Here is a 15,342-nt window from a genome sequence, read left to right on the forward strand (position 1 = left end):
TACAAGGCTCCCACTCAAACGGTTTCTTTCTCACTGCATATGTAACCTTTGTGGTCATGGTAACCTGATGACCTCAGAGGAATGGAGTGAGGAGAAACACAGGCATTTCACAAGATTTATGACACATTTGAACTGACAAACAGATGACTGACATGGGCAAACAACACTATTCAAATTAGTGTAGCATTTTAGTTTGTCACGATTATCAGACTGATACGCACGTATAAAGTACATCCTCCTGGCTCAGAAGGTTCACTGTGTTAAAGCCTTAAAGTACAGCAGCACTGACAGCTTTGGCTTTTTACATGTTGCTTCAAGATTTTTCTTTTCAGCAAATGACTGACGCTCTCCTGTTTTCCTTCCTCTCTCTCTACATTTCATATCACCCAGGTGACAAGCAGAGGGGACGACAAATCTTTTGCCAATGGTGAGTGAGTGTGTGCTGTTACCCGCTTTCTCCTGATACAAAAGCAATAAATAAAATGATGTAAAAAAAAAACAAATAAATAAACACTGAAGTGAATTGAAGGAAGGAAGAATGGTTACCGTGGTTTACATAAAAGGAAATATGCCCCCTATGCTAATAATTCTCAGGTTACTAAGAAACCATTGTTTGGGAGTGTACTGCTAGTCCCTCCTCCGCTCTGTTTTTTGGCCCATGCAAATTGCTTGCCGTTCTAATCAGCTGATTGGTATCAAAAACTCAGGTGTGTCTGTGTGTATGCATTGTCAGAGAGGTTAAAGTCAAGTATAAGCTCTAAAAGGCAGTGTTCTCCTGCATGCGTCAGCACCCCCGTCACTGCTCTCCTGTAATTTACGGTCTCTACGCCTTACATGCCTGATTCCTCAAAGGGCTCTTGCCAGCGCTAAATCACCACTGGCATGGCCTGGCCAGTGGGCCAAGGTGTTTTAAAATGCCTGTTTGGCATTGTGTTCTATTTTGAAAGGAGTCTGTTTGCTGCAACCCCTTTTGTTCCATGAGAACGGGACAGAATGGCCTTCACAGATGCCCGACATCTATGTGCACCACACAATAGGTCTGTGCGACTGCTGGTCCAGCCTTCCACCCTCCAACAGGAATTTAAGGGCGAGATCTGTTGGCCAGACAGACGGCAGTGCAGCTGCCTGCTTGTCACATTATGAGTTGCGGTGGTAGAAGATTAACACTGTTGTGTGACACATATGGATGTGTGTGGGGGGAGTTTTAGCTTAGAAGTCAAACCAGATAAATGCACTCTAGGAGTTAAAGCGGATTAATGGACTCTGATTGCAGGAATATCCTGTCACCTACTAAAAAATTTTTTTGGGGGTGTGATCTTCTTTAAGTACATTTTTTACCTTGCCTTAAGTGCCACAAGAAATAAAATTTGATACTCCCTAACATACACACAAACAGTTCTGCACACACACTCACATGCTGTACAAATATAGCTGTGGGTGTTACATTCTTCATTGAGTTAGGGCCAGATGAGAACATGACAAATGTCAATCATTTAAACTAGTGCAAAGACAGGCACCTCCTAAACGTTTGACACCAGGAGTGTGTGTGTGTGTGTTAGTGTGTGTGTGTTAGTGAGTGTGTGCGTGTGTGTGTGCGCGTGTACGTGTGTGTGTCCTGAGGTTAAGTGCTTTGCTCTTATATATGCTTTGGCTGAATGCAGAACACTGACTGTGTTAGTGAGTCACTCCGTCAGGACTCTGTGTGTATTGTGTAGAGAATGAACGTCGTTAAAATGAAACCTTCCTCTGTGATCTGAGAGAATCAGCCAGTGCTGCCTCATCTGTCTAAGACAAACAAGTGTGTCTGATGGGAAATGAGTTAGGATCTGACTTTATATTAAGGAGAACAATCAGGTTAAGGTTAGAGGTAATCACAGAGCCTCTGGAACAATTTCTCAGAAACACCCAACCTTGATGCATTTTGAAATTCCACCGGTCAAGGGCTCCATTGTTAGTTGCCAATGTAAATCAGCTGTGGTAGTAATTGAATGGAATAAACGCGCTAAATGTCTTTCGGAAATGGATTGTGAAACCGTGGTCTATGATCTTGTTCATTTTACATGGGATGTTTACCACTCTCCTAATTGACTTTATTTTCTCTCTCTCTCTTTCTCTCCCTCTCTCTCTCTATCTCTCACTCAGCAGGATCGGGACATTAACCATTCAGAGAAGGCACAGAGACTGGAGCAAGCAGAATGCCCAATCATCTTTTTAAAAGCATTGTAATACCAAAAAAATCAAATTCCAACACATATGCGCACGCACACACACACACACACACACGCAAACACACACACACACACACACAAACGCACACACGCACACACACACACACACACACACACACACACAGTGCTTTCACACCACCCAGAGGGACCAAGAGAGCTTATATTGGCGCTCTGTATTACAGCCACTATTGTGCACCATCATTTACAGTTTAGTGCTTTGCATAGTCTTGATTTTACAAAAAAAAATGCTGTGAAATTTGGACCTAGACAGTATACTTTTTTATTACATCACTGAAAAAGATACTACAGTAATGTATCCAAAGCAGCAAATCAGTATTTTAAAAGGTTTTGTGTTTTTTACCTGTTAAGGGGTTGTTGTTGTTGTTGTTGTTGCTTTTGTTTTAATTGTTTTTTAAGATTTCGTTGCTATTCTCTGCAAAGCTCCTATCTCACATTTTAATTTATACTTTAAGAAAAGCTTCACATTTTTGATATTTTATTATTTTAATCATGTTCACCTGTCCAGGATAGAGCATCAGCACCAATAGAGTAGTCTATTTTGTTGTCTTCTCAACACCTTTTAATAGTAAAACTATGGTCTTAATATATGTTAGCACATGTTGTATTGTTTTTGTAATTAACTATATATTTCATATGATACTGCTTTTGTCTGATGTTCTTGCTTTCGCTCTATGTATGAGTATCCAATAGCAAAGCAGTGGAAACTCTTGAAAACGACCATTACATACATATATATATATATATATTACTATCTGTGGGGTATTTTTTTTAATAATTTGTACTTTGTTCTAAGTTCTTTGTTAACCTGCCCTGAACCTGTAATGCCTGGCCCAAAATACTTTGTCTCATTTAGTGTACGTCATTATGTAGTGATTTGTATTTGGGAACATAAAAAAAATGAATGATTTCATTCTCAGTTCTGGAAAAAGGGAACACTGCACACTTTGTACCTGAATCGGGACCAAAACGTAAATGAATGAATCAGTTGCTAGTGTTGAATTGAACAGTTTTTCCATACAATGCTTGCGCTTTTCGGTTGCACATTAAATAACAGATAGACTAAAGAAATGAAATCTGATTGTTGACAATTTGTACAAGGACAGGGATAAGGCTCTGAGCCTATTTTAAGGACCAATATTTTTGTCATTGCTTTTTATGTCCTGTTTACTTGTTTACTTGTGATTTTTGTGTTCGTTATTTGTTTACTTCTGGCATCCTCTTCACTCTCATAATTTTAGCAAGTGTTTAGCATTGCAACCATATGACATACAGCACACTAAGTAAAATCTGCGACTTATAGCTGTGGCAGAACAACGTATCAGCAGACAAAATATTATCCTACTTCACATTTTCAGTTTTTATAACTCATATTCAATATGTTACAGGTCTATTGACTTTGCATGCGACATGCCCAGCTCTGTCCAGATAAATGGTATTTATGGAAGTCATTGATTTTTCTTTTTGTATAAGAATTGTTGCGTATTCTATTCAAAAGTTCTTTACGGGCATCTAAAAAAAGTGTCTCTTTCTTTCTTTTATGCTGCATTTTTGGTAAACAGTCATGTATTGTTTAAGGATAACACGATGCAAGCCGTACCACCCTTAATTTCAGTTACTTTGGTAATGTTTATGGTAGCCAGTAGTGTTATACAAAATGAATGTTGAAATATTGTATCATTGACTCAGCAGCAATAAAGCAATTAATGTTAAAAAATAAAAAAAAAAAACTGTTTGCTGATCTGACATTTTTTATTGCGTGCTTTGTTTAGATTTGTAGAAAGCTACTGGAACATGAAAAGAGAGCTATTGCATCAGTTTTGATTGCTGTTTAAAACATGAACTCGCCTTTTAACTCTAACAATAGACACAATTGTATATGCCAATCAGAGAACAGCAGACAGGTCACATGGTTGGACGGGGCTGTATTAGGTGAGCATTGGAAGTTTGTGTTAGGTTGTCTGTGTTCTGGACCTCAACGAAAAAGACTCTCCCCCTCTCTCTCTCTGGTTACACCTCAGGTAAGAACGGATAACAGGTGCCCCTGTTCGTACAGTTTTGAAAAATCAAGTCAGTCAAATGAGTAACTGTTGAGAATAACTATCCTCCAGTGTTTGAAAAGAGAACAGAGTTCTGGTGTAAAGTGATTGGCTTATTTAATTGGAAACTGTTCATTTAAGTGTTCCAGCTGTTTGAAAGTGAAGGTATGTGGTTTTCTGTATTCTTTCAACACAGCGAAGGCAGAGACTTCCAGAGGGATCTGGTGGTTTGCATGCTTTGGGGTTTTGGCTTAATGCTGGTTAATGCTGGCACTGCTGTCTCCAACATTCCTGTCTGATTCAGAGTGTGTTATTTCAGCTTTTCAGCTTGGCCAGAAATGGCCACACTTATTAAAGTCAAACACGTTTAATGCCTCTGAGAGACAGATAATCTTCTGCAAAGTCTTGGTGGATTTAGCAAATGCGTTTGACACTACAGCAGGCTGATACCTGAGTTTTGCCTTCAGAAGATCCTTCTGGACATTAAATACCCATATTTACCTGCTTTTCTGACATTGACATTGCAAGGAGATGTATCCACAGCAGAAATCAAAAATCACAGTAGTGTAGCTCTGTATCAAATATGTTTGCTGTGCGGAAATATAAAGGTCATTTCTACAAAAAAGTGACTCAGTATAGTCTTGGCTGTTTGTCTGGTAACAGTGAAATTTCATGGCAGGTCAGTTATGAAAGTCAAGGCGAAGTCATAACGTAAACTCATGAAGTGAGGATAATATTGACAGCAAGACGTCATCTTTTAATTAGAGGAGTGTATTTTTAATTAGTCTATATGTCAACTCCGTGTGTTTATCAAATAAACTAAACAGATGCCCATCGGATCTAGTGAGTTGCAGACAAAGCTTTTAAGTCTATGGTTATTATATGTAAATCAATGACACCCCCCCCCCCCCAAATCATGGCCTGCAAAAATAGACTGCAAGGACACACGCAGTTTGATTTACCATGTGAATACGTGGGAGAGTTGGCCAAGTTCATTGTTTAGAAGAGTACCTCACACCTGTTCCAGGCCATAGTTTATTCATCTTAAAAATAACCTCCCCACATATCACCTGCTGGGCCTGCTTTGACCTGAGGATTTATTTCCTTTTGAAACCGTGTCCATGAGTTCTGATTCTCCAGAAAGGTATTCGAGCCTTTTTGGATGATGGATAAATTTAGTGAAAGCAAATGCCTAACGCTTTAACAATGGCGCGCCATGAATATCACGTTGCTGAATGTAGAGCAAATTAAATTTAGCTTCACTGAAAATTAAACCGTCTGATATGTTTATCTGAAAGGTTCTTTTCCCTTTCCAACACCACAAAACAACTATGGTCACAGCTAAAATTTAGGCCTCGTGTTTTCAGTTGTTTAATATGGAAGAAATTATTTTGCTATGCTCACGAGTAACTCTCATGCCTTGTGGGTGAGAAAATCCTTGGTTACGTGCCAAAGGTTCAAATCAAAAGAGAACAAGGTCAGCTCTCTAATATAATGATATTCCATGTATCACTTCTGTCTCAAACAATCAAGTATCACTTAGTGACAGATGACCTCCAGTGTCCAACCACTGTGAAATGATCATGTTTCAATTAATATGCCTGACATGCTCAGACCCCCTGTCTCTGCTTATCAGGTATCTACTAGTCATGGCTGACACAGAAGAAGTTGTGGAGGAAGTGCAGTAAGTATTTAATTAATTGCATCATATAAAAACTTAACTGCATACTAATAATGTGCATTTTGTCAGCCTGTACACATATCTTAATACAGAGAAATTTCACTGGTTCTCACTATGTTGTGTTTTCTCTTCATTCTCTCCACATTTAGGGAGGAAGGTAAGCATACATAAGGACTGTATTTGTTTTCAAAACTTACTCTCCTAATCTGCTTTAAATCAATGCCAACCATTAACTAATGTTATGCCCACTTAGTGGAGGAAGTTCCAGCAGAGGAAGGTAAAGCTTTGCATGGCTTTATATTCACTTTAAGACTGTGTGTTATGTTCTACATGTCCTGATACCCCAAGATTGAAATAGTATGTGTCAACATACTTTGTACAGTTTATCTATAAGGCTTTGGAATAGATAAACCAACGTGAGCTAGGTACTAATTCCACCCTGTTGCTAAGATTCTTCCCATGATCCTTTGACAGCATCCAAAACATGTTGAAAACATACCCAAAGACAGCATGTCATTCAGTTCATTCTGAAATGTTCTCATTTGTATATCCAGAATATTATAGATTACAGTGTATGAAAATAGACTGTTTGCTGATTTATGAAAACTGATACACTACTATAGGCAATACAGTACAATCCAGATGCAAGATGAGACATTTCCTAAAGTTTTTTGTCACATATAGCGTACACCTACGTCTTTTAGATTTAATGTGGGTCTCAATGTTCTGACTAAGACAAGTTATATATTATATATAATACCCATTGCTTGTCAACCAAACCACAATAATATGATTTGATTCATGATGCATCCATCTGTAAAATAATACAATAATGAATTGGAATGGCTTGGTTTGGCTTGGAAATAAAATTGTAGCTTATTAATTTTCATTACATCTACTCAGTAGTGGAAGACCAGGCACAAGAAGGTAAAGTTTTGTGTGTCTCTGTGCTTCTTCCCACTTGCATGATGCTTTTGTTAAATATAACCGTAATTTCATAATCAGCAGGCACAGTTTTTTTATATATATATATATGTTTCAGTCAGCTTTTGTTTTAATCTCAGTCACCTAATTTCTGTTAAGTGTTTCTTGAGCAGTTAAAGCGGACCCTTCTGGTGTTTTGTCCCGCCTTCCGCGCTAAAGAAAAATCTTCTCTGATTCAAATTTTGTTTTTCATTTGTTCAGGCATGTATGTTTAATGACATAGCGGTGATATTCTGTTTTATTCACAGACTGTCAAACATGTAACCGGTAGAATAATGTGTGATTTGTGTGGTCTAACAGTGTGACTACTGTTCCATCACTCTGGTTTTGCCTCTCTTTCCATTTTATTAAGTTTTTTCTTCACTGCCTGCTTCTTTCATCCACTAATCATACATTATCCTCTCACAATAGTGCCTCCGCCTGAAGTGGAAGGTAAAACTCTATGATTTACACTTCCCTAGAGCTACTGAAGTGTATGTTGTTTTACCATTCATATATTGTTTCATTCATTGGTCGATATTATAGAATGTTGTTTTCATGTATAACTTGAATGTAAATTCATTCTTGAACACAAATTCATTTTTGGCTGTAAATTAAGATATTTTGATATTTTTTTTTAATTATATTTTACACTTGCAAAGAACTGCTGCTTTTTCAGCTTTTCTAATGTTCTGTTCATTTGTTGAGTTAACATCATCCACTAATCAGAGTTATGCTCTTACTGTAGAGCCTCCTCCTGCAGTTGAAGGTAAATAAAAATAGTATGACTTATACTTGCATTCAGAAAATTAGTTTTATTTCAGGATTATATAAAGCTACTGATCACTGATCATTCTTATATCTTCACACTAGAGCCTGCTCCTGAAGTAGAAGGTAACCTGAGTTTGGTTCAAGGTTTATCCACTGCATGCTTCAGCAATACAGGATGTTATCACCTTTCTCTTATTATCAAATGGCTAGATCCTGAAATTGTGTAGTTATAAGGATCAGCAAATGAAATGAAATGTCACAAGTTGACAGTTTGTGGGATGATTGTACATGTATTCTCTCACCTTTCATCACATGGAATAAAAGAGTCAGAACACACCAACATAATACATTCTTTTGAGGTTAATTTTCATTCAGCGCTGCACAGAAATAATTTACTCATTTATCACTTGATATTCCCACACTAGAGCCTGCCCCTGAGGTTGAAGGTAATCATTCACTCTCATGCTTCAAAATTTTTGTACAGGTCATCACTGCATGCCGTGAGCAATAATTTTGTGTATATAGATGTTACATAACTCTGGATTTGTAAAACTGACCATAATTGTCTTACAGTTCAATAGTATGTGCATTAACTGTAAGTTTAAACTACATTTAAACTGTGAATTTTAGTCTACATGAAGTAATCATCAAATAATGCCATTGAAGAGTAGTGATGTTGGCTGGGAATATTCGTTTGCCATGCACATTGATAAGAGAGTCATGTCTGGGCTCAACCAGCCAAAATTCAGTGTAAACCTTTTAAGTATTGCCAAAAAGATCATGAGATTCCCTAACACATGACATCTGTATTTTGGCCAGCCATCATGACCAGTTTGATCAAATAATGATTAAATACGTGTTGGGAAAGCTTATTTTGATCTGCACTGGATTTTGGAGGTTATATTCATGTCTATGTCAGTAAGCCTTGCTATATGTGCATGTCTTAAACTTTTTTTTTCTCAAGAGCTCAGGCTTTAGCTGAATGTTATATTCATGAACTCATGAATCTTATGTTCTTACAATAGAGCCTCCAGCTGCAGTTGAAGGTAAATCATTCAATTGCTATCAACTTATGTTGAGTTTTATCTCCAGATTGTGTCAAATTTGAGTCTACATGGAAATCTTTTAAAATGCTACACTATTCTGAGTAAATTTATCTGGCTGGGGCATAATTCTTCCTCTAACCTAGTTATATCTTATACCCTCACAGAGGAGCCTGAGCCTGCGGTTGAAGGTAAAGCTCTCTAAGGCTTTACATTCACTAGGTAGATTGTTCTAGACTATTTTAGCAGGGCTCTAGCTTAACTGAAAACAACTGCTTACAATTTTAAGACTAAACATCAAAGCTGAAAGCTCCATTCTGCACTTACAATGCTCTGCAAAGAAAAGACATGGTGCATTTAGACTCCCATAATCCAGTGTGTTAACAATATAATGTTTAGCACAACATACATATCTAGCTCTTTGGCCCATGTTTTTTTACGCTTTACTAATCATTCTTGTGTTACATTCTTACACCCAGAGGCTCCTGTGACAGAGGAAGGTAAAACCTTGGCTGCATGAGAAGTTGTTTTTAACATTTTGGCAAATATCACTGTGTTGTATGTAATTGTCCTATCCATGCCATCCATTCCTTAAAGTCATTGTAGCATTTTTTTTGTTTAGAGGCTTTTTTCTTCTGCCAAGAAAGAAAGTTTCTTTTTGAACCCTGATGTGTGTTTTATAGTACTGTGTGGGTAGGGCATGTTTGATCAGTCTGGTTATAAACTCAGATCAATTTTAGAGCTAGAGCTTGCTGGCATGCTGCATGTAACACAGAGAGAATCTCTTTGATACTACACTGATGATATAACTCATTCAAAACCCTGTTATCAGTCCTGTCATGGTTTGTGTTTTTAATCATATCATTGTCAGTCAGAACATTGGGTTAACACATGTTCAATATTGCACTGTGCCAGCCCCTGAAAAGTCATACAGTTATTACTTTGCAAAACGTTTTGCAATATGCAGTATGAGTGGGGGTTTTTCCCCTTCCAATGGGTGTGACTCACCTCCACCAGCAAAAGCAACCCTCTTTATCCTCTAGTGTTTGTCATTTCCAGGCTACTGCCAACATGAACCAGTCTGATTTGACTGAGTTGCTTGAGTTATCATAAAAGGATTATGTAAATACTCTCTCAACATCTCTCTTTTTCTTTTCCCACCATCATATCTATATATTAAAATATGGCATGTGACCGATACCTGGTCCTTGGTCAGATTTGACTTATCTGTCAATATTTTGATCCAATAACTAGTCCATGATTTCTATTCTGTATAGCTGCACCTGCTGGGGAAGAAAGTGCAGGTAATTAATATATGTTATGTAATTATTAGTATATTTTATAGCCGCCAGTTCATCAGATATTAGATGCAGAGTAGCTAATATCAGTCCGTGAGATGCATTTAGTCTTTTCGTCTTTTATATCACTACAGAGCCAACAGAAGGTAAATACAAACTGCCCAATATGACAACGTTTACACATGTACAGCCTCCCCGCGTGTCTAGATATCATGATGGCATTTAACATGTTGTTTGTATTTCCTTTCAGATGAGACAAAGCCTAAGCCAAAGTATGTATCACTCTCTTTTCTCACCCATGTCTTCCATAATGATAAAACAGCTGCCAAAATATCTTTCTAAAACCCATTTCAATTTTTTTTTTTTCTTTTTTTTTTTTAGGATGTTCATGCCGAACATTGCTGCCCCGAAGATCCCGGAGGGAGAGAAAGTGGACTTTGATGTAAGCAAGCTGAGCTTTGCCATTGGACAGCCTCTTTATCAAACTTAACTGAACTTCACCAATGTCAGCATGGGTGTTTGTGAATTTAGGAGTATGTGTGTGTGTGTTTGCAATAACAGGACATCCACAGGAAGAGGCAGGAGAAAGACTTGGCTGAGTTGCAGTCCCTGATAGAGGCTCATTTCATTCAGAGGAAGAAAGATGAGGAAGAGCTTATTGCTTTGGTCAACAGGATTGTAAGTACAGCTGCACTGGTGTAACTACACAAACACTCAGAGAGAAAGAAAAACGGACCAAGGATGGATTCTTCAAAAGCTGCATACGACATGTTATGATTTTGAGAAACTGATTGCCACCTTAACTGACACAAAAAAATTCAATTTATTAAAGAAACACTTTTGGTCAGAGGATTAATAAAATTAACATCTGGTTCTCTCTGCGCACTATACCAGGTCCTATATTTATTATTGTTCTCGTTGTTGATTATGATTATTTAGAATTTATTATTTTTGTTTATTATATTTATTTTTAATTTTTATCTCATTAACTAATACTTACTGATTATTAGATAGAGAGCTCTCTGACTGAGACGCACTGTCTTTCAAGACTTGTCGACAGTTATTATTAGGATTGGAGGCTGGTCTTTCATCTTTTTAAGTTTTGCACATCACGTCTGTAGAATTAATATGTACAAACACAGTGAGTATGGTACTTAAGTCAGGCAGACACCATATTCTTAGCTTGTCCCTGTCTCAGCTTCAGTAATTATAAGCAGAGTGACAGCTCTTTGAGTGACAGCTCTTTGTGTTTTGGGGAATGTTTGCAGGAGAAGCGCCGCGCAGAAAGGGCAGAACAGCAGAGGATCCGTGCAGAGAAAGAGAAGGAGAGACAAGCCCGTCTGGCGGTGGGTGTTGGCTCCCTCTGCTGTTGATCATCTGATTGACTGCAATATGTTGGCACTAGAAAGAGAGAAAATGAGAGAAAGAAAGAGAGAGAGAGAGAAAGAGAGAGAGAGACAGACAGACAAAGAGAGAGAGAGAGAGAGAGAGAGAGAGAGAGAGAGAGAGAGGATGAAAGACAGAATAGGTTCTGTACAAGTTGTTGCTTTAATAGTGCTGCAGATACTGTTACAGAGGTTTCTGCTCCTTTTTTTCCATGATAAAGACCAGATAGTAATGTGAGTTTGCCCCCCTCATTTTGATCAACCTTCAAATCTGGCCATGGGAGCTAAGCCAACTATTCACACTATATTCATACTGTATTCACATTAAATTCACACTGTCTCAGTTAGTTTGTGGTCTGAATATTTATTCCATCACAACTACTGGGCAGCACTGACTGAACAAAGCATGCGGCGGTTTCCTTCTCAACCTGAGAGCAGCGCAGCCTCAGCTGAAGTCTTTATTTATTTTTCCACTAAGAGGGATCAGAGACTCAAATCCTGCTGTATTACTGGAGTGCTTTTCCTGTTCTGTCGCTCCTTTCATCCATTCCTCACTCTTTACAGGAAGAGAAGGAGAGAAGAGAGCAAGAAGAGCAGCGCAAGAAACAGGATGAGGATGCCAAGAAGAAGAAAGCTCTCACCAACATGACTCACCAGTACGGAGGAATCCAACAGAAGGTGAGCCTCAGGCCCCTCCATGGAGGCCTTACCCAGCATTCATAAGGAGACCCAAAGGGTTAAGTTATATGATAGTGCTCTTTGTGGTCTCTGCTACTGGAATGTAATTTAAGCTTGAGCTTGAGAAATACAATGACTTGTAAAATGTTATTAAGTATTATATTTATAATACAATTACTTGTAAATGTTATTGAGTATTATGTTTATACTTATTTAATCCTCAAGGAGAATGCAGTCTATTGTTCAACACTGTATTTTTTTCTTAAGAGTTGTCATTGATAATCAGTCATTCCTCTTTCACAGAGCGAGGGGCGAAAAGGGGCTAAGAAACAGACTGAGAGAGAGAAGAAGAGGAAGATCCTAGCAGAGAGGAGAAAGCCACTCAACATCGATCATCTGAATGAGGAAAAACTAAAGTTAGTCCAGAGGAGCCAACACACATTTTCACATCATCTCTTTTTGAACTAAGAGGATTTAAAGTATCTGATCGCACAGTTTCTCATAGTCTCCGTTTTTTGTTGTTGTTGTTTGTTTGTTTGTTTTGGGGTTTTGGGGGGGGGTTCTTGCTTCCATATGGTCTCTCTTTTTTTTTTGTCTCTCTTCATATGGTTTGTGTCTGGATTTTTGTTTGCCCCTATGGTCATTTTATGTGACATTCCAGAGCAATGGACCTTGGGGATCACTTTTATAGCAAAGCTGTTGTCTTCAAACAAACAAATATCACTTTTCTATAGTGTTGTTGATACTGTGATTTTAAATTTCACTGGTTGATCCAAAAAGCTTGTTGAACTGACCAGCTGTCTCAACAACTGATACAGAGAGAAGGCCAGCGAGCTGTGGACATGGATGATGCAGCTGGAGGCTGAGAAGTTTGATCTGACAGAGAAACTGAAGAGACAGAAATATGACGTAAGTGATCAGAAAAAGACAGTACCATTTACTGCAGCAGACATTCGCATCATAAGATGCAATTACGTGTCTGTATGGGTCTTTCCATGCATATGCCTTAATGAGTCACTTAAATGCTATATCCATTGCAGCTATACTCTTTACACAGATTTCTACAGCAGAAAATGGTACTGGCAAAACACCAAGAAACCAATGGAATAGTATAGAGCAGTGCGAACAACTGGATTTTGTATTGGGAAAGGGTGTTTCACATCTTTTAATATGTCTGTAATTACAATTTACAGTTTAGTTAATGAAAAAAAAAGTTGCAAGAGCAAGGAACAGTGACACTGAGCTAAGATGGCCATAGCCATGTAGGACTGTGTACCCAGGCATCTTTGTCATGCCTGTCTAAAACTGTGACTTGCTTCCAGATGAATGTACTCCAGACCAGAATCAATGAGCAGCAAAAGTTGTAAGTAATGGGCTGTGAGGGCATCAACCTCACTGGTTTGTGTAGGCTTGCTGTCAGTCATTGTGTCGGTCAGTGCTGGTACTCTCTGGGTCGTGTTTGGTCAGTCGGTTGCACCGCATTGGCTGGGTGAATGCAGGTGATGTACTCACGGGTTCGGTCAAATCAGATTTTGGTTCTGTCATGGACCCGCTGGAATTCGGGATACACAGGTTCCCCTCTCGCTGGCTCTTTGAATGTGCGGCTCTCTGTGTTTAGCAAGGCTTCCATGTGTGTCCCTTACAGATCACTCAGCTACTGGTTCGTGTCCAGGATCACCAGAGGTAAGTACCACGAGCCACGCTGGTCACTCTCTCCCCTGTTTTAAAGGGCCTGGGATCAGCAGGTTCAACCCACAGTATCTACAACATCTGAACGATAAAGTTACTGTGAGGACAATGCAAGAGGGCACTTGCCCCTCTCTCCAAATGAACTCTGTGACCCCAGACACTATAAAACCACACGATCTGACCGGAGCGAGCTTGGAGCATGTGACCCAGCTCAATCCAACCAACAGGTCAGAATCAGCGGGGAAAGTTCTTAGGATTGGGTCATTCCATCCTAATAGGACCAGTCACCTCTGTGGCTCCCTCAGTGTCATCCCATAGTTATCCCCCAAAAAAGCCCTGAGATAATTGTAGTTCCCAACAATAGTTTCTTAGCTCCAACTCAGCGTGCTCGAGTCTAAAGTGTGTGATTTCTTTAGAGTGTTACGTATTCTGGTGTCCAACGGTAAGTTCGATCTGATAAGTTTGACTACTACAGATCTCAGAGATGGTAAGGTCGGACGAAGACAACTAAAAGAAGGCCATGATAAACTTGTCACTTCTTTTAGTGTTAAAAACCCTTTCATCTTGTGTGTGAATTTGTATATGCATGTAATCAATGTAGCATCTGACTGCGGTGCATGGCTGTTTGGTCTAACAATGGGCATTCCCCTCTCCATTTCTCTGTCTTTCCCTCACCCTGTCTCAATATTCAAATTAAAAATGATCTCTTCTTCACCCCTTTCCTGAAGGAGTACTGTCTAAATTAAGGTGTAAGCGTGCTGGTGGGCTTTTGCCATTATCTTATGACTGGATTCATTTTCTAGATTTGAGAGAGAAAAATTTAAGAGCCTATTCTTGAAAAACAAAAATAATTTCTCCTTCTGATATTCTCCATACCTCACTTGGTCATACTATCTGTAGACTTCCTCTTCAGGGTGTTGTAGCCTATGTTTTAAAGATATCCAGTTTGAGGTCAACTTCCAGTGTACAGTATCTCATATGCAGTTTTAAAGACCCACAGAACTGCATGTCTTTGCACTGGTCCCACCATAAAAGACTCATTTCAGATGATGAAGTGCTTTGTCATTTGTTTAAAAGTTGAATCAGATTTGGTAGTGTAGCTTATTTTTTTACAGAGAAAATCTATTACAAAGCTGTATGAGAACTAATTATGTTTCCTGTTTGTCTCAATAATCTATGAAGTGTTTGTTATGTTATACACACTCAGTTAGCGTATTTCAGTGCTATGGCAACTACATTAAGGGCTGGTTTGTACCTCTTTTTTCTCTATTTCCCTCTTTCAGTGCCAAAGGTCGTGGCAAGGGCAAGGTTGGTGGGAGGCTGAGGTAAAGAGACAGTGGCCGTGCATGACGTCCCAGGAATTCAGAAGACTGAGTTCATGCAATTATTTAAAAATCTTCAGCTCTAGTTGTGGCAAAAAACTTCACTGTTTGCCTGCACACATAGTTCACAATAAAGTGATGTTTTGCTTTGTTGTATTGTCCCTTTTCCCATCTCATTGTGTTTGTAGAGGAATACTCTGTAAGAGAGCATGGGCTACAGTCTCTCA

The 15,342-nt window shown here is 38.8% G+C and overlaps 2 protein-coding genes across 3 annotated transcripts in view; both read left to right on the forward strand.

Moving 5' to 3' along the window:
- Positions 1-2,264, forward strand: part of cald1a (caldesmon 1a) — a 39,972-nt gene extending 37,708 nt beyond the window's left edge. Inside the window, exons 14-15 of the mRNA XM_030774662.1 lie at positions 391-427; positions 2,146-2,264. Of these exons, the coding sequence (XP_030630522.1) occupies positions 391-427; positions 2,146-2,159 (51 nt within the window). The 3' untranslated portion in view covers positions 2,160-2,264. The remainder of the gene's footprint in view (positions 1-390; positions 428-2,145) is intronic.
- A 3,670-nt stretch (positions 2,265-5,934) lies between these two features.
- tnnt2e (troponin T2e, cardiac) lies at positions 5,935-15,122 on the forward strand. 2 transcript variants are annotated; one of them, XM_030781370.1, is made up of 11 exons: positions 5,935-5,964; positions 6,225-6,243; positions 10,292-10,313; positions 10,423-10,483; positions 10,603-10,719; positions 11,310-11,387; positions 11,991-12,104; positions 12,408-12,520; positions 12,923-13,013; positions 13,427-13,467; positions 15,077-15,122. In XM_030781370.1, exons 1-11 carry the CDS (start codon positions 5,935-5,937, stop codon positions 15,120-15,122), a joined length of 732 nt encoding a protein of 243 aa, XP_030637230.1. The 2 variants fall into 2 exon arrangements, with proteins under 2 accessions (XP_030637230.1, XP_030637238.1); XM_030781378.1 differs by lacking the exon at positions 13,427-13,467 and adding an exon at positions 13,750-13,787.
- Positions 15,123-15,342: the final 220 nt, after the last annotated feature.

The sequence above is a fragment of the Chanos chanos genome, chromosome 1, assembly GCF_902362185.1.
Source record: "Chanos chanos chromosome 1, fChaCha1.1, whole genome shotgun sequence".
Taxonomy (NCBI): domain Eukaryota; kingdom Metazoa; phylum Chordata; class Actinopteri; order Gonorynchiformes; family Chanidae; genus Chanos; species Chanos chanos.

Coding starts and splice junctions, on each gene's coding strand:
- tnnt2e (XM_030781370.1), top strand. CDS start 5,935: ATGGCTGACACAGAAGAAGTTGTGGAGGAA. Junction 10,720..11,309: donor TTGCTTTGGTCAACAGGATT/GTAAGTACAGCT, acceptor GAATGTTTGCAG/GAGAAGCGCCGCGCAGAAAG. Junction 13,468..15,076: donor ATCAATGAGCAGCAAAAGTT/GTAAGTAATGGG, acceptor TCCCTCTTTCAG/TGCCAAAGGTCGTGGCAAGG.